The sequence below is a fragment of the Ananas comosus genome, linkage group 11 (assembly GCF_001540865.1).
Source record: "Ananas comosus cultivar F153 linkage group 11, ASM154086v1, whole genome shotgun sequence".
In the NCBI taxonomy this organism is placed as follows: Eukaryota; Viridiplantae; Streptophyta; class Magnoliopsida; order Poales; family Bromeliaceae; genus Ananas; species Ananas comosus.
Genome location: NC_033631.1, coordinates 8,143,533 through 8,165,339, shown reverse-complemented (window position 1 = coordinate 8,165,339; position 21,807 = coordinate 8,143,533). Strand labels below are relative to the sequence as shown.

General features: G+C 37.3%; 2 protein-coding genes across 2 annotated transcripts; one reads left to right on the top strand and one right to left on the bottom strand.

Annotated features, from left to right (window-relative positions):
• LOC109717130 (disease resistance protein RGA2-like) lies at nt 330-6,436 on the bottom strand. The gene is made up of 3 exons (XM_020242804.1): nt 2,976-6,436; nt 992-1,117; nt 330-483 (listed from the first exon to the last, which is right to left on the bottom strand). The coding sequence occupies exons 1-2, from the start codon at nt 6,434-6,436 to the stop codon at nt 1,033-1,035; spliced, it is 3,546 nt and encodes a 1,181-aa protein (XP_020098393.1). The 3' UTR covers nt 330-483; nt 992-1,032.
• Nucleotides 15,771-19,034, top strand: LOC109716972. The gene is made up of 3 exons (XM_020242601.1): nt 15,771-16,713; nt 17,835-18,365; nt 18,669-19,034. The coding sequence occupies exons 1-2, from the start codon at nt 15,892-15,894 to the stop codon at nt 18,351-18,353; spliced, it is 1,341 nt and encodes a 446-aa protein (XP_020098190.1). The 5' UTR covers nt 15,771-15,891; the 3' UTR covers nt 18,354-18,365; nt 18,669-19,034.

Here is a 21,807-nt window from a genome sequence, read left to right as displayed (position 1 = left end):
TTTCGGATTTGGGGAATTAAAAAATAAAAAACTTGCAAAAAGCAAAATAATAAAATATCGGCTTCGGATCCATTCAAATAAAAGAAATGATAAAATTAAAATAAAAATGTATGGAAACCCTCTCAACTGCGGTACATACATAATAGGTCCAACGTGCATGCGAAAAAGTTCGAACCTCTATTTAAACAAGGGCATAACATACACAATGCATACATACTAGTAATAAACTCTGCATGAGATTTACTTATAATTAACGTAACCTCTAATATCCGTATTAAAAAAGAAGCAATATTTGTTTATTCAAGCCAAACAATCTTTTTTAACCTCATAACATGCATAGAGAACACCATAAAATTACAAATAATCAAACCAAATTATAAAATAGTACATTCAAAAACTTAACTTATATCACGAAAACATAAATATATATCAACCGACAACTGTACAAAATAATTCTTGTCCGGCAAGCTAAACAGCATCAACCTGAAAAAGGAAGACCGCAAGTCCATAAATGAAAACTCTCCACCATTGCATGTACATAAATTTTATTTTTTTTTCGCAAAAAAAGCTCTTTTCAAAGGGGAATAGTGGTCACCAAATTAATAAGCTAAAAGAGAATTATCTTTACGTGAGGAATAATACATTTTGAGATAACTATCTAAACTTTCGAAATTTTAGTTCTACTATCTAACTCTCCATCATGTTTAAGTGCTATGTTCCTTCTAGAATTCCAAACTATACTTAACTTTTTTGATAAAACATTTTAAAATTTGATAAAAAATATTTTTTTATTTTATGGAACATTGTGCACTTCGTTTGACGCAAGAGACTAAATTTTAAGAGAATCTAACAAATCTCTCTTAAGGAAATTTCTTATATCAAAAGGAGTATATATAATAAGGTTTACATTGTTAAAATCTTAATTCGTAAAGCTCAAGTGCCCACTTTCAAAATGCAGTATAGTTTAGATAAATAACTAATATGTTTTTACCTCCAAATAATAAGTACATACGCTCAGGTTCTTCTCCCCAACTAATTCGATTTTCTCCAACAACTTGTCCAACTCTTTTTCTCCTTCTGTGGCGAGTTGCTCACTTGTTCCTCGTATGGGTATTCCCTGCATCGCAACAAACACAAAATGGTAATTTTTTTATATGACGCTCGTGCAGCATGTAATATATACATTTTGCTTTGCAGTATGTACCATACATTTTGCTCAAACTATCTAATCATATACACTACAACAACAACGGTCTATAGCGACACTTTTAAATATAGGTACATGTCAAAAAAGTGCTGCTAGCTAAAATTACCGACACTTTTAAAAAGTGTTGCTATATGTGGGGTCGCTAGGTATATAGTGACAGTTAAAGAGTGTCGCTATAACCTAAAAGAGTGCTGCTAATTTACCAACACTTATTTAAGCATTTAGCAACCGCCGAAACTCTATCTCGTTTTTCTGCGGTGGCGGAGGAGGACGACAGGAAAGGCTCTTCGTCTAGAATTTCAGTGGATTGAGTGAAGAGAGAAGAAAAGATGGTAATTGATTTTTCCTTTTTTTTTTTCTTTTCTGTTTGTAATCGGGTCAAATGGACTGGGTGTGGTTAGTTGAGTAGAGTAATCTTTTATTTTTAGTTGGATTGGGCTTTATATTTAGGCATAAGTAGATGTTTTTTTAAGTTTTAGCATAAATGGGACACTTACTCAAAAGTGTCCCAAACATGTGTCCCTATAACCTAATTCTGTTGTAGTGATATGATATGTTAAGAAAAATATCTCATGACTTGAATAATATATCAACAATATGACCGAAAATAATTACTTGGTAAATACTATATATCTTTCAAGTAGAAATTTTTCGGCATTCTAAATCACTACGAATTAAGAAAAGGTTAAAATTCCATTAATTAGTCTACATACGTACAAGAGATCACTTGTAAATATTTCCAGGCAACCAACCATGTTTTCGAATATCTTAACTATACTTTTACATAATTGATATTAAAGTGTGGGGTTTTTAAATTGTGCAACAGCAAGCTGCTATTGTTCCAATTGTGAAAAGCAGATGATTAGCAAAGTTGCTACTGTTGCAAAATTTGTGGAAAGACAATTTCCTCATGTAATGTATGAACTACCTCTACAAGTAAAATATTTTGTTGAATTGCAATTTAGCATATCTAAACAGGAGGGAAAAAGAACAGGGCAAAACTAATCTTACCGGTCATAATCACTCAAAATATATATTAAACAAAATCTCACAAATACATAAATACGCAGATCGAAATTAAAATCAGTTGCTCGAGAAGGTAAGGATTGGAGATTGTGAATAGCAAACGGTTTGTAACTTATGTTGCAGTAAATATGTTTCTCTATAGATCTGCTACGGAGGTTGATTCGGGGAGTAAAAACTTCAATTTGGCTCCTTAATTTGTGGTTTAACGTGTTTTCACTTTATCGTCCCGTGCTTTAAAATATAGTTTCACTTCAAAATCCTGTAGGGTATTTTTTTTTTTTTTTTTCCCTTTTGTATTATTGCAAGAACCTGCAATCAAGTAGAATACTAAAGCACTATAATTTATAAACTATGGGATAATAAAGTGATACATTTCATGAACCAAAGGGTAGCCGCACATATGCATGCACATACACACTTTATTACCCTTGAAATCATATAAAGTTTAGCCCTTCAGTATTCTTTTGATAGTAGGTTCTTGCGATAAAATAAAAATAAAGTTATAAAATAGCAAAGTAAAATATTTTGAAGCAAACTGAAAATGCACTAATTAAACCACGTGTAGGCGGGGCAATTAAATAGAAGTTTTCCCATATGGATTGTAAAAAAAAAAAAGAAAAGAAAAAAGAATTTAAAAAAAAAAGGAAAAAGATGTATACGCTGGCTGCAAGAGAATATTAAGATGCTAGCCAGCTAGCCAGCTAATTGAAGAGTAGTCAGAGTTGCAAGTTAATCTGATTACCTTCCATTAACACAGACTTCTTCGATGTGATCGACGCTGGTGTCGACAAATTGTCCGCCTGCATCGAACAACAGCGGGCAATCATGAATAGATAACTCCGTCAGCGTGGTCATCTTATGGGCAGGCAAGTAACGGAGACTGCTGCAGCCACTGATCTCCAAGCACTGCAGGCCGGGGAGCTCCCCGAGCCAATCTTCAATTCTCTCAAGATCTTCGCAATCCCAAATTCTCAGGCTGTGGAGGGCAGTGAGCCCCCGCAAGCTCTCGGGCAAACAAGTTAGCTGCTGACATTCTTCTATTGTTAGATCCCGCAGCCCCCTATTTGGCGGCGGCCGGCCGTCAACCGGGGTCGCGCGCTCGAGAATTAATGATAGGTTCTCGCTGCTTGTTTCGGAAATGGTCAGATCCTCGACCGATGCCGGGAGGCAAGGCTCGGGCCTCAATTCAGGACATTCTTTAAGCGACAATTCGTCGAGATACGGAAAAATGGGAACTCGCTCTCGCCTGCCTTCTTCGTCATCCACCGTCAGCATCGTCACCCATTCTTGCAGCACCGGCGTGTAGGACAAGTCAAGCGTCATCAGCGCAGGGAACATATTTGTATGGTCATCTCCATAAAATTCTGCGCCCAAATTTGTGATCGCGGGCATGTACTGTACAGTTAGCACTTCGAGAAAAGGGAGTTGCCCCAGCGGCGGGAGTGAGCTGCACCTGGGCATATATACAAGTTCGATTTCGACGAGATTTGGGAGGCACGAGTCAATCCTATTCATCATCCAGCTGGGAAACTTCCCGCCTGCATAGCCTTCTATTACCAAATTCACTAAATTTTGATGTGGTTGAAGATTTTCTAGCACGGCATCCATCTCCTCCATGTCGTCGTTTCCACTTACATCATTCCATTCCAACTTCAAATTCTGCAGTTTCTTCTCCACCAAATTTGCCGCCTTGGCGTCGGCCGGACTCGTTACATTTTCGAGACCCTTGATCTCCAGCTCGCCGACAAGCTTCAGGTGCTCTAGCTCAGAAATGCCAGCACAATGTTCGACACGGTCTTGCTTGCCGACGACAAAAAGGGGCAATCTCTGCAAGCTAACTAACTTGCCGATCCCTCGGGGCATGCCCTTCAATTTCAAGCAATTGTAGTTTAACAATGCTCTGAGTTTGGTCAGCTTTTGGATCATTTTAGGCAGCTCACATAATTTTCGGCAGCCACTAATGTCTAGTTTCTCTAAATTCTGGAGATCACTTGCCGATGAGGGCAATGATAGTAGAGAAATGCAGTGAGAGAGGTTCAGAATACGCAAGCTTTGAAGACTCCCAATGGATTCAGGTAATGTCACCAAAAAATCTAGATCCGATAGGTCAAGGTAACGGAGGTTTTTGAGGTGACTTACAGGTTCAAGTGATATCGCTTTTTTGCACGAACTTAAATTTAGTGTGTACAAACTCTGAAGGTTGCTAATTGAGTCAGGTATTGTCAGAGATCGACACCCACTTAAATCTAAAATCCGCAAATTCACAAGCCTTTCTAGAGATTTGGGTAATGTACGGATCTCATCGCAGCCCGAAAGATTCAAGGTTTGCAAGTTGCAAAGGTTGGCAATTGGTTTGGGCAGTTCTTGTATATTGGTCGACGAAAGGTTGAGGTATCTTAAGAGCTTCAACTTACCGATTGAGCTTGGCAGCATAGAAATTTCGGAATCATGTAAATCCAACAGGCGTAAGCATTTTGCCTCGCTATAAAAAGTCATTATTAGTGAAGCAGATTCCCCAAATTGGAGAGCTCGCAACCTCCGCAGAACTGTGGTTGGAATCCGTGAAATGAAACGACCGTATATCGATGCATAGCGGCAACCTTCCGGGATCTCTGTTGACTCTTCTCCAGCTATAACAGCAACTTCTTCTCTTGCTACAGATTGTGCGAGGTCGTGCACTAAATCATGCATCCGGCAGGTGGTAGCCTCTCCGTTACATTGCTCGTCGTCCTCCTCCACTTTTTGAAGGAAAGACATCCATAATAGATCGTTAAAGTACTCATTCCCAATATCTTCCATCGAAGTCCTTGTTTCCTGCGATGAAATGAAGCCTAAAGCAATCCATTGCTGGATCAAGTCATTCTTGTCAATCTCATAGTCCTTGGGGTATATGGAGCAGTAAGCAAAGCACTGCTTCAAAGCCGACGGCATCTGAATGTAGCTCAATTTCAATGATGGTAAAATAGTTCCTTCTTGTTCCAACCTCCATATTTCGCTGTCTCTAATAGCGGACCATGCATCCTCCGTCCTGATCTTAAAGCGCATCATACTTCCTAAAGCATTAGCTGCTAACGGCACGCCGCCGCACTTCTTAACTATCTGCTTTCCGATTTTGACCAAACTCGGATAGACGTTCTCTTCCCCTTCCTTGAATGCCCGTCTTTCGAACAATGTCCAACAATCAGCATCTGATAAGCCTTTCAGGCGGTGTGGTTGTTCGGTTGTCTTCATTATCTCGGAGACCTTCTCACTTCGTGTGGTTGCTAAGATTTTGCTTCCCTTCTTGCCGTCCTTAAATAAAACCTTAAATTTCTCCCACTTGTCCTGATCTTCATTCCATACATCATCCAGCACCAGCAAAAATCTCCTCTGACTAAAAATCCTGACAAGGCAACTCGCGACGGCATCCGCGTTATCAAGATCATCACACTTCTCTCCGGCTGCAGATATCACCGGCTTTGCAATCTTCTTCATGCGGAAATCAGTAGACACGCAGACCCACACCCGTAGATCAAAGCGCTGCTGGGCCGTAACCCGCCCGTCGTTGAAGGCCAGCTGAGCGAGCGTCGTCTTCCCCAAACCCCCCATACCCACGATCGGAATGACTGACACATTGTGATCGCCGTTACTCTCCAGCAGAAGCTTCACAATTTCCTCTTTATCACCATCTCTCCCGACTATTTCCTTTTCATCGACGACCGAGAATGTCTCAGGGCGCTGGAACTCAGCCGGTCGGGGCGGGCCAGCTCCGACAAGGCCAAAATCATGCCTCTGTTTCGCAATCTTATCGATCTTTTCTCTGAGCGCTTTCATCCTACGTGCCATCGCGTGCTTGAACTTCAAATGTATCGGATTAGCGCGGGAGAGGAATTCACGTACCTTTTCAGCAAGCTGGTTTTGATTCTGCACCTCATGCCGCTGTTGCCGGAGGACCGTTTGCATCTGGATCTCGTCCAGCAGGTCGTCGGCGTCGTACGCGGCGTCCTTCAGTTTGCGCAGCCAGTCGCGCAGCGCGTGGCTCTCCTTCTCAGCATTGCTTCTCTCCTCAGCGTCGAGAAGCACCGCTTGGATCGCCGAGAAATTGCTTCTGAGATCGTCCGCGTCGTCCTTGAAGCTCCGCAGCAGCCCGATTTTGTCCCATAGAGTGGAGCCCAGCTTGCCGAGCACTCCCTTCACCAAGTCGAATGCAATCCCCTCCGCCATGGCGCTACGTACGTGCAACTTCTTAGGTGCAGCAGCAGCTGTATGTTATTTTTCTCTATGCAGCTCCTACACGGAAGAAGAGTGTATTGAAGATTAATTAGCATATATATGCATGCCAAGTGCCTAATTTATTTTTATCCTTTTCTTCTCTTCCCTGCTTTGTTTTATTCTTTTCTTCTTTCCCTTGTTCATGAAAGCATTCACCTCTGTTATCCTTAATTATTACTTCTCTTCCTTGTTCATGGAAAAATTTAGCTTCTTCTTATTCTTTTCTTCTTTCCTTCGCTCATGAAAAAATTTTAGCTTTTTGTTATTCTTTTCTTCTCTATAGCTCACGAAAATTTTTTAACTTTTTTTTTTTTAATCATTTTCTCCTTTTCCTTAATTAGTTCATGATTTTTCTTCTTTTTTTTTTGGTTCAATCTTAATTTTATTTTCTTTTCTTTCTGTTATGGAGAATCCCCTAAACTATAGGATATTAGATATGGAGCGCCACCTTTGTTTTATTTACATCTGGTGTTAAAAATTGTGCTCATTTTTACTCGTTATTTTTTTATTATCTTAAATATGTTTTAAAAGTTGAGATAATTAATGAATTCCGTTGTAAAATTTTATAAGAATAAGTGTAAATACGTGAAACAACCGTTGTACTTAAGCTTTTAGAGAATAGTGTTTAAACATTTTTATATTCAACACTTTTCCTCACGTCTGGGCTCGAGACTTTTTAATCGGCCCATGACGTGGGTTTGAATTAAATGGGGGGAAATTAATATGCTAGGAGCCTGGTGTGATTCGAATTCAGGACCTCCTGCTCTGATACCATGCGAAACAATCGTTGTACTCTAAAAGCTTAAACTTTTAGAGAACGGTGTTTAAACATTTTTATATTTAACAAAATATGACATTAAAAATATTTCACATAGTAAAATTATATAAATTGAGCATAATTAGTGATTAAATATACGAAGCAGGACATTTTTTATGTAATTTTAAATTTATTATTATTTAAATTAATTTCAAATTTGGTAAATATTGAGATACATAGCGATGTATCTATCAATTCATTTTAGCAAAGTTTGGTCACTAAATTTAACAATTATTCAAAGTTTTGGACATACTTAAAATAAGTTTACTCTCTGTCAAAAAAGTGAGTGTAAATCTTACTCCCTCTTCATCCAACGATCAATATTTTTATACTAATCTCAGATCCTTTGGTTGCATTTAAAATTCAAAATGTGCTTATAAAATTTTCAATGAATGGATGAAAAATTTACACCCACTTCGAATGCACTAGCAGTATTTCTTATTTTGGAGACATATTTATTTAGAAATCAAATAATAACTCTTTCTCTACTGTTGATTATTGAGATTTTAGATGCCTTAGTAATAGACTTTTGTTTAATCTAGTATTTTTATACATAATAGGATAATCCATTCAGATACAGTAGATTGTATTTGTTGATTTCGATTTGATTGTTAAGATATATACTTGCCATTACAAGTTAGATGCAGTTTACTCTTATGATTTTGAATTTTAAATAGACAAAGATAAGTAAATATGGATCACCGGAAATCTGGCTATTAAATTTTTTAAACAAATTTATTTGAATTTTTATTTTGGAGACTAAAGTGAAAAATAAAGTTTAGAGACCAAAATTAATATGCAAAAAAAATCTAAATAGGCAATGGTATGATAATATCGTTAAAATTTAAAATCTCTTTTAACAGTGCCATTTTTATTACGAGGAAATAAAAAAATTTAAAAATTTGATTGCAAAAAAAAGATTAAAGACAAAAAAAATAGTGAAAAATTTGGAACCAATATGCGATTAATGCTTAAAAAAATTATTGTGGGCCTCACAACCGCCAAAATGAGGGGAGGTCTCTTTTAGGGTTGACAATTCATCCTTATATAATAATAATAAAGATTATTATTACATAAAGAAAGTAAAAGAGTAAGAGAGAGTGAGAGAAAAAAAATAAAAAAAGAAAGTGAGAGAGAGAGAGAGTGAGAGAGAGGAAAAAAAAAAGAAAAAGAAAAAACGTTGTGGGCTCCACGGAAGCCCCCCGCCCCCACCAGGGAGGCTTTGGTTGGGTTGCTCTTTCATTATATGTATAGATAGATGCTAGTATCTATAGATATATTGAATCGAGAGTTCTCCGAAGCCCCTCCGCGTTTGGCGGGGCTTCGGTGGGACCCTTCACACCCCCCCCCGTCTCCGCTCTCTCTCTCTACCCCCCTCTCTCTCTCTCATCTCTCTCCCCTCTCTTCCCTCCCACCCCCCAAGCCCCCCCCCCTCCCCCTCGCTCCGCATCCTCCTCTCTCTCCTCGTCTCTCTCTCTCTCTCTCTCTCCCCCACCCCTCCCGGACTCTCTCTCCCCCTTCTCTCTCTTCCCCCCCACCGTGCGCGAGACCCACGCCCGGCGGGTGCGTACGCAGGTGCGCGCACCCGCGCCCGGCAGCGCGCGCCAAGAGAGGGAAAGAGACTCTCTCCTCTCCCCCCTCTCTCTTCCTCTTCCTCTCCCTCCCCCTCCCGGCTCTCTCCCCGCGGCTCTCTCCCTCCCCCCCCTCTCCCCCATCTCTCTACCTTGTCTTTCCTCTCCTCCCCCCTGGTTCTCTCTCTCTGTTCTCCCCCTCTCTCCCCAACGCGAGCAGGCGCGGTGGCGTGCCGCGCTGCCGCGCCGCGCGAACACGGGCAGAAGCCTCCCCGCGGCGCTGGCGCGGGTGCGGTTGCCGGCGCGGGGGCCGCCAGGGTCGGGGTGCGGCACGGCGGCGGATATATATATATATATATATATAATATATTATATATATATTATATATAATATAGTATTTTTATTTTTAGCTTTTTTTTTTTGTGGGACCCACTCTCTCCCCCTCTTTTCCCTTTCCTTTCTAATTTTTTTCCCTTCTTTTCCTCCTTTTCTAACCCTTTTGTTTTGTTTAGTATAATTTTGGATCACATACAAAAAATAAAAAATTAAATTTAAAATTTAAAATTTAATTTTAAATTTTAATTTTAAATTTTAAATCGAATATCTTCTGGCATTGCTGACTTTGCAGTTTAAGTGCTATTTACTATATAATTTAAAATATTTAGAATTTATATAAATTTTTCGTCGTGTAGCGCGGGCCTTCACTAATACCCATGAGTGTGGACTAGTTGGTGAATTGACAGTGTATACAGCTTGGTTACACTTGAGTAATAACTAGTTCATATTGTTACATTTCTGCATGATTTTATGTGCTACACATACTAGTGTTTGTATCACATTCACTCTCCTTGTACTACACCACCTTGTTACCTTCATCACCTTCTTAGCTTGGTGGTATCTGAGTACTCTTTGCTTCCACAAAGATCTTACATTTTCACAAGTATCGAGCTTAAATTGAAATTGATTCTTATTGAGGTACGTCGACTAAGATTCGAATGGCGGGGGTTTGGATCATGACAGAGATAGAATCAGAGTAATAAGTTCTTAGCACCTTCCCCTTTAATTGATCATGCATGGTTGCATAAGTAGGTTTTTTGGTCACCACGTACGTGCACGAGAGACGCATTGCGAATGTGTGTTTAAGGCTATAGTTTGTATTGCTTTTGTGAAATTTTTGTTTGTTTTGAAGCAAACTAGAGATGCTGTTTTTTTGAGAAAAAGATAACACGCTACCCGCTTCTTTCATTGATTAAGTGAATTAAGCTACAAGTGTGGGGCAACCTGCATGCCCCGATAGAAAAATAATAATAATAATAATAATAAAAAAATAGAGGTGTTGTTGATGTTGAAAAGTTTATATTTTTGAACTTTAATCTTCTGATTTATATTTTCGTACTCCAACAATTTTGTATTTAATTATGTCAAAACAATTAATGATGAAATTTTGGTACCTTTGGACCTAATTTTATGATTTATATTATCATCTACATACATTATAGTTTTTGCAATCGTTAAATTGGTTTGTTTTAATTCTCAACTTATGTTGTATTTTTGAACCTTGTAATTCATGTTTCTCATTTTTCAATCTCTACACTTATGGTGTTAATGTTAGATTTATTAATATATATCAATTTTTGGCTTATATTTTACTTTTAAACTTTACCCTTTGGATTCAGGTTAATTATCATTTACATATTTCAGTAACTTTGTTGAACTTTAAATTTGTAATGCATCTTTATCATCTTCATATTTCTATAATTCTATACTAACGATGGAATTACCTACTTTGAAATTCTAATTTACACTTAATTGGTTGCTACATATTTACCCTTTTTAGATTTCTATTATTTGGTCCTGATGTGGAATATATTGTTCTATGTCAACTTTGGATGTACCCATTTTGAACTTTGATAATATTTGATCGTGTGGACAAGTTCCATTTCGATTATTGGTTGCAAGATTTTCAATTTAATTTTTTGAATTTAAATTATATTTTGGGTTTGAAATTTATGTGTGATGAGTTTAAGATAACTTAGATTTTAGGACTTAATAATTACAGTAATTTTAAAAATTTAAATAAAATATTATAATAAATTATATTTTCAGAATCAAATTATTAGTTATTTCATAATTTGAGAGCCCAACGTGCAATTTATAGGAGTCCGGCTACTATACTTTTTAGGGATAATTGCCTATATACCCCTCATACATTTGAAAATATCTGATTTATCCTTATTTTTTTTTCTTTCTAAAATACCCCTCATATGTTATACCGTTATTGCAAAATACCCGCGCGGTTATCCCTTGTTAAGTTAACTTAGATTAAACGTGAGTTCAATATCTACCACAGTAAAAAAAAAATAAAATGCCAATTTTGCCCTTAACTTAAGGGCAAATAAAAAATACTGGCGATGGTAGAGGGGGTATATTTGAAAAGATCAAAAGTCAAAATACTTTTTGTGCCCCTGACTTAAGAGGAAATAAGAAAAGTTGGTGATGGTGGAAGGGTATATTTGAAAAGGGCAAAATAATAATTTTATACAGATAACAGAATTAATTAACAGATTTTAACTCTAGGGGTATATTTGAAATAGGTTGAAACGTAAAAAAGGTATTTTCAATATTAGCCTTCTAAGAGGGGTAAATCAGAAAGTCGGAAACTTTTCAGGAGTATATAAGCAATTGCCCCTACTTTTTAGTATTTAGTATAATCCTCTTTGTACTTATAAATTTTCGACCGTTAGATCTATCCATTTGATCATTTCCACTTGTTAGATTATATGTGGTGTCCCTAGGATTTAACTGTCGTTCTGACTGCAGCATCAGTGACTCGTCGACACATCTGTAGAGTGTCGAAACGAGTCGAAGTTGTTTTGGCATGAAATGGACGCAAAAACGAACTTGGAGTTGTAAGAGTTGGAGTTCGAATACTGAAATCTACAAACGGCTGGATTTTGAGTGTTGTATACCGGTACCTAGTGGAGTATCAGTACCTAGAGGATTTTCTGAATGGGTGGTCTCGGGTTTGTGCACCTTTGTGTTGAGTACCGGTACTAGGACTGGGTACTGGTACTGCATCGGGCTAATATCAGTACACATCGCTCGTGTTTACTGTTTAAGCATCGGGTGCCAGTACCCAAGCTGAGTACCGGTACTTATGCAGCAGATTTAGTTGGTAAGAAATTTTTTGGTCATTTTCGTTGTTGGGTTTATCCCAACCTACCCCAGCTTGTATATATGGGTTGGAGCTTACAGAGCAGAAAAAGCTTATCCTCCTCCTCCCTCTCTAGCGATTTGAGGATTGATCTCAGTTTCTTTTCATCTGGTCGTTGGAGCTTTGCTCGTGTACCTTGGTTGAGGTTGATCCGGCGTGGGGCTTCACCTATCGACTTCTAGCCAGTGTTGGACGAGCGTTTAAGGTAGGTTAATATTGACCGAATACTTTGGAATTCCTCCTAAGCTTTAGAAATGTCAGCATGCTTCTATTGGTAGTATATCCTCATGTTGTAGCTCGAATTTATGAATTTGCATGTTTTTGTATAAAATCTGAATTTGGAGTATAATCTAATGATTGCAGATAAATTTTATATGCTGAATTGGGATTTGACTTAGGAGAAAACTTATTAAACCTACACACTTTTCATTTTTTTGAAAAGTTAACAGAATTAGCTTCATGAGTTGTTTCCTTTTCTATCACTGTTGTTAGTGCATCGTGGATACTTAGATTAGTGTAGATTGAGATTACGCTCGTGCTGAGAAGCCGAGCTCGTTATTACAGTAGAGTCTGGACTGTTCCGTACTGTCAAGTGTCGTCGGGATTAGCGGTGGACCCAGATTTTTACATCTTGTATTACATTGAGTTGAGAGCACATGAGCCTTGGTTGTTAGACCAGTTTGATCCATTTGCATTGACTATAGTCTGTGTGAACCTGATTGAGCTCAGCAAATACACGCTTGCATACTCGGTTGGGTCACTCCTACGAGTGCCGCTCTGGAGTGAGACTTTACTTGCGTTGATGTTACAGCAGTTCTATTTGGGCAGTGTTCTTGGACCAGCCACCCCCGTGGGTGGTGTGCGGTGTAATTTGAATACAGGCTGGACTAGCCAGTTGGCGGTCCATTGAGATTGGGTCAGTGTGATTGAGTTGTAGCTAGTGATATATTTCTATGTTTATAGAGAGTTTGATTTGGATAACGGTAGTCTAGTGGCATATAGCTGTAGAGTTTCTTCCAGATTATTTTACTATCCTTTATATACCTTTGCTGTAGACTTAGTGGGTAGGCCGTTGGGGTCGTGACCGTATCCACTGAGGACTACTCTGTTTTGCAGTAGTTCTCACACCCTGTTGTTGTAAGTTTTTTGCAGAGCTCTTGTCTGCTGCTACTGTTGCTGATTCTAATTGAGATAAGGGAGTCGCGTACTAGATCCCTATCGACCCCGATCACCTTTCTAGAGGAGTCCCTCTATCAGAGATAGTTTTGATTGTGCCATGTATATACAGTGATATTTGTTTTAGTTTCGTTCTGAGAGATGGTTGTGTTTTGGAGTATGTATGTACAGTTGGCCTTTCTATGATATTCAGATATATATATGTTTAGTTTAGCAGCTTTATACTTTTGTTGTAGCTTCTATCTGTTTGCAGGTATGGCTATTGTTTCATATACACGAAAAATTTCTGTGTGTACAGCAGATTTATTGGCGAGCCCGAAAAATGTTGTAATCTGGGACGTGACATTATATTATTCAACCAATAACCCACTCAATTCCAGAGGATCATTATAATCCTAATCCGAAATTATTATCATGCAGATTGAAAATTTATAAATATTAGAGAATTTATATCTAGCACAATTTATAGTTAACTAGTTAAGGAACCCGTGCTATGCAACAGGTTCATTTATCTTCTTTATAAATAATTAATAAATAAATAATTAAATATATTTTTATAAAATAAATAATAATATATTTTAGTTAATTAAATAAAAAAGTTTTAGATAGATTTTCACATGTGATCAATTGTATCAGATATGTAAGTTTTGATTACAAACAATAATACTGATCTTAAAACTAGTTTTGTTTCAAATTGTAAATTCATAAGTTTGTGCTTTAATTATAATAAAACTTTAAAATATATAATTAATTATGCCTAATTTTAAAATATTTTAGATTATATGTATTAAATATTAATTTTAATTTTATAATTAATTAGATATAAATAATCCATTTTTAGAGAAAACACTACAATTAAGTTTTTTTAAAATATATTTAATTACAACAATTACATAAAATATACTAACTAAATATCAAAAAGCTAAGCAACACATTCAAAAATCATTAATAATAAATTTAAATTTTAAATTTTAAATTAAAATTAATTTTTTTTTATGTGGACAATAACACTCTAAAATAGAAGGGTTAGAAAAGGAAAAAAAAAAATCAAAAAAGCTAGAGAGATAGGAGTTGGTCATAAATAAATAAACCAGTTTAAAATAAATAAAAGGCTTATTGTAATATTCAAAAAATACGTAATATTTTTTTATTATTATCTGTGTAGAACTTACAAATAAAAAAAAATAAAATACAATCTTTATTGATTCTTAAAATAAAATTATTATATATTTATAAATAAATATTAAAATTATATATATTATATATATATATTATTATAATATATATTATATATATAATATTATATATATATAAAATCTCAAAGAAGAGGAGAGAGGTCCATGCCTCTCTCCCTCAGGCGCGTCCAGGAGTGATGCTCACCTCGTGGACCACGTGCAAGAAGGGGAAGTGAGGCCCGACAAAACTGTAGCTTTTTTTTTTCTCGGCTTCCACCGCGCCGACTCGCGCCCTGCCCGCCTGTCGCCCCCCCGCGCCCCGCGCCGGCTCGTGCCCTGCCCGCGACTGCGCTCCGCCCCCCCGCCGGCTCGCGCCCACGCCCGCGCCCGCTCGCGCCCACGCCTGTGCGCCCGCCCCGCTCGCGCCGCTCGCTCGCGCCCGCGCCGTCCGCTCGCAACCGTGCCCGGCCTCACGCCCCTCTCGCCCGCCGACACGTGTCGTGCTACGAACCCTCCGCTTCCCAAATCATAAGTTTATAAATTTAACATTTTCGGCTAGTAAATTTGCATGTATTTTTTTGTCTTAAAGAAAAAGACAAAAAAGTGCACGCGTGTACTACAACGCCACCAAATTCGCACGAACGCATTAACAGATTCTGGTCCTCAGTTCCCCAAGAAAGTTCAGCATTGATGAGTTGAAGCAGACACAAAACCATCCCCGCTTAACTCCCGAGCAGATCTCACGCACCCATCTGCCTCCGACGCAATAAAAAGGGAAATCCCACCAACTAAAATTGCTGATAGATCGGTTGTTAGGTATTCGAATGCTGACGGTCTATATCATTAAACATAATTTAGAGTATTTCAATATTTTAACAACCGAATTTATAATTTTTTGAGATCATATATCTTACGATCAAAGGGCCTTAAAAAATTGACATTTCTAATGGTCACTGTGAGATGTTTCCTAGTTAACAATATAGAAGAATCAAAATCGATAAAATTTTTGATAGAAAATTTTATTCATTATATGGATCAAGACCAATAACTCTGATCTTGAATTTAAAAATATTATCTATTATTTTTAGGAGATTGTTTAATTTTGACCATTTATTTTATACTCATTAAAGAATTTTACTATAAATTTAAAAATTATAAAATTTAGTTTCTAAATACTTTAAATGATTTAAATCATACTTAACGGTATAGATTTTTGAATTGAAAATTTTATTATCGAAAACGATTTATGAATACAAAAATTTCAGTATCCGAATAGGTACAGCAACCCCACTCTATTTATTAAAACTTATTATTATTTATCGATAAATTTGATAAAATTTAATAAAATTTAATAAGCCCTCGATAAAAAAGGTAATCATAATAGACACCGAAACAGGAAAGAGAGAAAAAGGTGTGTATGAACACTCCAGAAACATCGTCAAATCTCCGATCTCATGGAGGACACGCGTCTCGATCTGGACGCTCCGCTCCTCTCCGCCCGGCGATTCTCTACCGTCCATGCCCCCGCCACTTCCTCCGCCTCGTCTCCCATTTCTCCGCGCCGACCGTTGCCGAGTCGAACCGCCCTCCCGGTCTACAAACCGGACCAAAAATCCGGCCCGGTTCGGATCCCCGGTTCGGTCCCGTTCCTCTGGGAGCATTCCCCCGGCCGGCCCAAGCCCAGCCCGACCGGGCCCGGTCCGACACCGGTCCAATTCCCGCCGGTCCGGCCCCCGCCCCGAACCGCTCACAGCGTCCGCACGCGTGGACCCGTCGGTGGGTCGGAGCACGAGGAGGCGTCGCATGCGGACGCGCACGAGGCGCTCTCCCGCACGGATTCGTTCCTCGTCAACTGTAGCCTGAGCGGGGTCGCGGATTATGCGGACCATCCGAGGGTCCTATATGCGGACGACGCGCCCGCATGCGACTTCATTATGGGGCGGTTCTTGCCCGCGGCGCAGGCCCTGGCCGGGGGGCCGCGTCCGCAGAATCACGCAAACGTCGAGAACGCGTCCGCATGCGAGCGCGAGCCCACCAAACCTTCCCCCGTTCCGCGGAGAGATCCCGTGCGGAGGGCCCCGATTTTGTGTCCGTACAGTGCGAATTATGCGGACGAGGAGGAGGAGGAGGAGGAGGAGGAGGAGGAATATTATGATCATAGTAGTAGGGATTTTTCGACTAATAAAGTGTGTGGATTAATTCCAATATTTTGTTTGAATAATTCATTTTGTCTTCTTAAGCTTGGTGGAAGAAGCTCACGTGGAGACGAATACGAGGTAACATGCATGCCACCCACATTTTTTTTTTTTTTTTTAAATCATGTTGCATTTCATTTTATGGGGAAAAATTTTAGACCTTCTAAAATTTAAATTACTGAAAATTTCTTTATAAATATTTTTTTTTTCAGTTTTGTTTCTTAACTTTTAAAAATCTATATATTACCTTCTTAACATTCTAAATTGTTGCATTTAGCTCCCCCCTCCATCAGGGTTTTATCACTATTCCGTTTATTTTTTATAATTTATACTAAAAATATTTTTCAAAATAATAAAAATATATTAAAAATATTATTTTTTATATAAGAAATAAGAATAATTTGGTCATTTTGTCCTCTCCATTAACACCGTAAACCCTGAAAATAATTTAAAAATATAAAATATAGATTTTTAAGGAAAAGTAAAAAAACGAGTATTCCTATAAGAGTTTTCTGTGATTTAGTCAACTCTAAAACTAAAAAAAGTTGCTGTTTAGTTTCATCTATAGCTATAAATGTAGAATAATTACAAATGCATGTGGTTGAGAGTGAGGTAGCTACAAACTTTTTTTACTTAATAGTTGAAAGTTGCACCAGCCAATTTTGATACTTTATATAAATATGTGAAATGATGAGATTAGTATCAAAGATTAGAAGCTTTGTTTTTTTATTATTTAATTACTGCATCGTTAGAAAATTACTCTCTCTAACTGCTATCTCTACAGCCAATTTGGATGTCGATAAAATTTAGTAGTTGGATCTTCGTCTGTGGGCCCAATTTCAGCATGTAAATACAATTATAGCAAATTAGTCAAATTAGCCAAATTAAATTTTTATACTTTTAAGCCTACATTTTAGAAAAAAGGGATAAAAAAAAATCAAAAAATTGCTCAGGAGATTACTGTTAGGTAGGGGTGGCAATTTGAGTTCATTGTATTTGTTTTCGACAATCAGATCAGTTGGATCAATTTTAAATTGTAAACAAACTATTTATAGCTAGTAACTTAAACAATATCATGTAAAGGCAATTTCAGATTAACAGATTCTGAAAATGTCAGTTCCTCTCAAGCAATTTTTAAGTAATATTTCAGTTGCCATTTCCAAAATTCTAGTGTTGATATTTTGATTTTTTCTGGTTATAAGCAAAAACTGGAGGAGAGGAATCAAGCAGGGAGGAGCCAGTTGAATACTGAATCAAATTGGATTCTGGATTGGACTAGTTCACAAATGGCTGATTGGGCCTTCCCTTTTCCTCACTCAACATTTCAGAAGGGTAATCTGAACCCTGCATTTCAGAAAACCCTCTCTGAGGATTTAAAGGAGAGTTCTGCCGGAAAAGATGACAAAGTCGAAGGGAATTTGACCGCAGAATCTCGCGGAAGTGATGCGCTGCAGCACAACTCTTCTGGTGCTGCTGATCCCAGGTTGCAGATTTCTCCGAACAGCGAGAATGCCAAACATGATATCAGTGAGGATTCTGCTGCATTATTGCCATGTAAACTCCAGCTGCTGTTGCCAAAATCACCGTCCGATTCTTGGCTTTCTCGCGTCTTACCTTCCGTTTCGTCGAAGAAACTGCCCGCGCGGTCCTTTTTAGTTCTTCGATCCCCGCCCAAGAAACAAGCTACGCGGGCCTTGCTCGATCCGAAGCCGGATTTGTAAGGCTTTCCAGAAGTATGCCTTTCACCAATCAGTTGACTGTGTTCGTGATCAAGGCGAAATTTTAGTTTACTCACATCTAGTGTAGCTCAATACGGTGCAAGCAAGGGTTAAATCCTTATTTACATTGTTTTGACGAGTCGCAAATATGATCGTTGTGCAGGAAAGTTTAGTATTTTGAACTGTAGGAAATTAAAGTGGAATTGAGTTATATAATAAGATGAGAGGTTATTGAAGTTTTATCTTATGATCAATACATTAAGGTTCTCCATGTACAATTTTTGTAACTGATTATCATTTAATTTTGCGACTTTTTAGGTGCTCTTGAGGCCTGCATCGCGGGATTCGGAGATTTGAAGGTCGAAATGTCTCTCATTTCTTGCAATCACATTACTATTTTGCGTTTTCCGATCTCGCAGAAGTGTACAGCTAGGAAAATCTTACTTCCTCTTCTTTCTTTCCTTTTTTTTTTTGAAATCAATTTCTTTCTCTTTTTATCGTCCTCAGAACGACTCTTTAAATCCGCATTTCTACAATTTACATCTCATAAGCTGTTATATAGCTTGATGTATAGCAATTTAGTGACACTGAATTCATTTGTAAATATCATATATATCTTCATAAAAGTGTACTTACATTTGTGTTTCCTTTGCATCTGTAACGAAAATGTCGAATTCAGTTTCAGCTTTTACAGTGCAAAATTTGTCTCCTCTCATGTAAGAACATGTAGTATTTCAATGTTTCGTATGTTGTTATGATGCATTGATGGATCATATAATGATCAAATTCGTCTAATTCATTCGATATTTGAGATACAAAAGAATGCAAACCAAAATGCCAAATCCTACTTGGTTTTTTCAAATCAGTTTGATTTCAAATTTGACAATAATTGAAAATTTGTCCTAGTTCCCTTTCGGTTTTGGTTCTCTACAGGGAAGATCGATTGGAAAGAAGTTGAATCACATTATTTATTAGAGAAATAATTAATAAAGTGATAATTTCATACAGAGCCAAAACTATTGTGGAACAGAATTATTGAAACTCTTTACTATCACAGAAGAAGACCATTGTATGAGAGAAGGTCTTTTAGGCCATTCTCACATTGGTGGAAGGGTGTTTTAAGTCATAATGCTATCTTCAAATGGGGAGTATTATACAGGTTGGGGGATGGGAGGGTAGTCGATTTTTGGTCCGACAGATGGTGTGGGGAAGCTGCTTTACAATCCCTTTTTCTTGACGTGTATGAAAGGGTTGTGCGGAAAAACCTTAGAATCAGTGAGTGTATGGCGAGCGACGGATGGAGATTGAGTAAGATCCTAAGAGGAATCACTATTATTGGCTATGGAAGTATCCCTAGCATCTTAGCACTCAAGGATAGTATTTCAGGGTTCAAGGTATAACAGAGACCGGATGATGTGGTTTGGCGGTGGAGTTCCAATGGAAGGTTCCCCGTTAAGCCGACTTATGCCACCCTTAGTGATGGTGGTACGAGAGACACACGTGCTAGTAACATTTGGAGTCTTGGAATACTCTTGAAAGTTAAAATCTTTACCTGGCTCGTTCTTAAGAAGAGGCATCTTACAGCGGGCAACCTACTTAAAAGAGGATGGTCGGAAACTATAGTCTGTATACCATACAAGTTGGAAGAGGAAACTGTGAACCATCTATTGATGCAGTGCATATTTAGTAAATTTCTAGTAGTAACAGCATTAGAGGGAATTCAATCGAGATAGACCTGGGTGACCAAGTGTCCCACTTCTGGGATAAGTGGATTTCAAGATGTAGAAATCAGCCTACTCACTCTAAGCTGATCGGACTGATAGCCTGCTAGTGGGTTATTTGGAAGGTTAGAAACGATACGATTTTTAGAAAGATTAACGCGTATTCTTTTCTAGCGGTCAATAAGATCAAGTACTTGAAGAACTTGTTGAAGGAATTCACCTCGGCAAAGTAGCTACTTACCATTTTGTTAAACCTTTTTTTTTTCGCCTCGACTGAGGTCTATTACCTCACCTCTATAGCCTAATTCATAATTTTAATAAATGAAATGGATAGCAAGCTATTTTTCTAGAAAAAAATAATAATAATAATTAATAAAATGATCAGTGATTTTCTTGTTTTTTTCAGAGTGATCAGTGATATCATGAATCCCAATGCATCATCATAAAGGTCTATTATGACTATGATGATTATATCAAGTAATTAATAAGCACTGTAATTTCTTTTTCACGGTTGTGTTGCCTCAACATATATGGTAGTGCGTAGTGTAACATAATTACATAAACTTGTGTAGTTGTGTATGTAAGTTAAACTACGTAACAAGGTAGCATGTATGTATGAAATAGAATTTCTCTTCACAAAAAAAAAAAAAGGAAAAAAAAAAAAAAAGGAAAGAAGGAAAACTTTGTTCTATAAGTTGCTACTGCACTACTTTCCCTTTGATTTCAATTTAATTCTATTTGAACTTTAATTCAATCTAGTTCGAGTCTCAATGCATGTGTTTTTTGCGGTGCACCGATTTCGTGAGTCATTTTGGTTCTGTGAATTGAACTCTTTCTGGATGTGGAAATTATTTGTATCAATCCTCGTACTTCATTCTAATAAGAAAAAATATGCTTGCAAATCTTAAAAAATTGCCTTATGAAATTCAGATTTTGATGTACAATTACAACAATAGTCAGAAAATTTATCTTCTTCTAAAATCCATCCTTGACGTGTAAGCAAATCTTAGATTCTAAAGCAAAATTACAAGTTAAACATTTCTCTTACACTTTAGCCTGTGTTTTAATTTTAAAAAGATGCGTTAATTTCAACCATGTATTTCATCACTGTGTCAAATATATTTAAAATTTTAGGATAACTACTGAATTTACATGCAACACTTTGTATAAACGACTTACTAGACATGCACTGTTCCAAGTTGCAAGCTAGGGTACATGTGCCAGAAAAAGGCTAATTTACAATTAGCCTTCTCTGGTTTAGCATATTTTTTTACTTTATCGTTCTATCGTTTGAGATATTTTTAATTTCATACATTATGATTTTATCTTACTAATCAAATTCACAAACCACAAGATTGTTAAGTGAAAATTATAAGTGGCTAAAAAGAAGTTTTTGTCAAACACATACTTCAGCACTGTCTTTATTGTGACTGGCTGTACATAACGCGCGCAGATAGCTAAAAATTTGATGATTAATATCTGGGTTCTTAAATTCGAAACTTAATTGTTTTATATTTCTAACTGAGTTCGTTTTTAAGAAAAGCAAAGAATTAAGGTGTGTCCATCCAAACTTTAAAATATCATTTATATTCCTACAAAAAATTATATCTCTTGACTACTCAATGGTATCATTTTTCATTTTAAAAATATATTTTTTTGTCTTTTTTACTATATCACTCCCACAAATTACCAATCAATCAAAACATTTTTTTTTTTTTTTTTTTTTTTTTGATAAG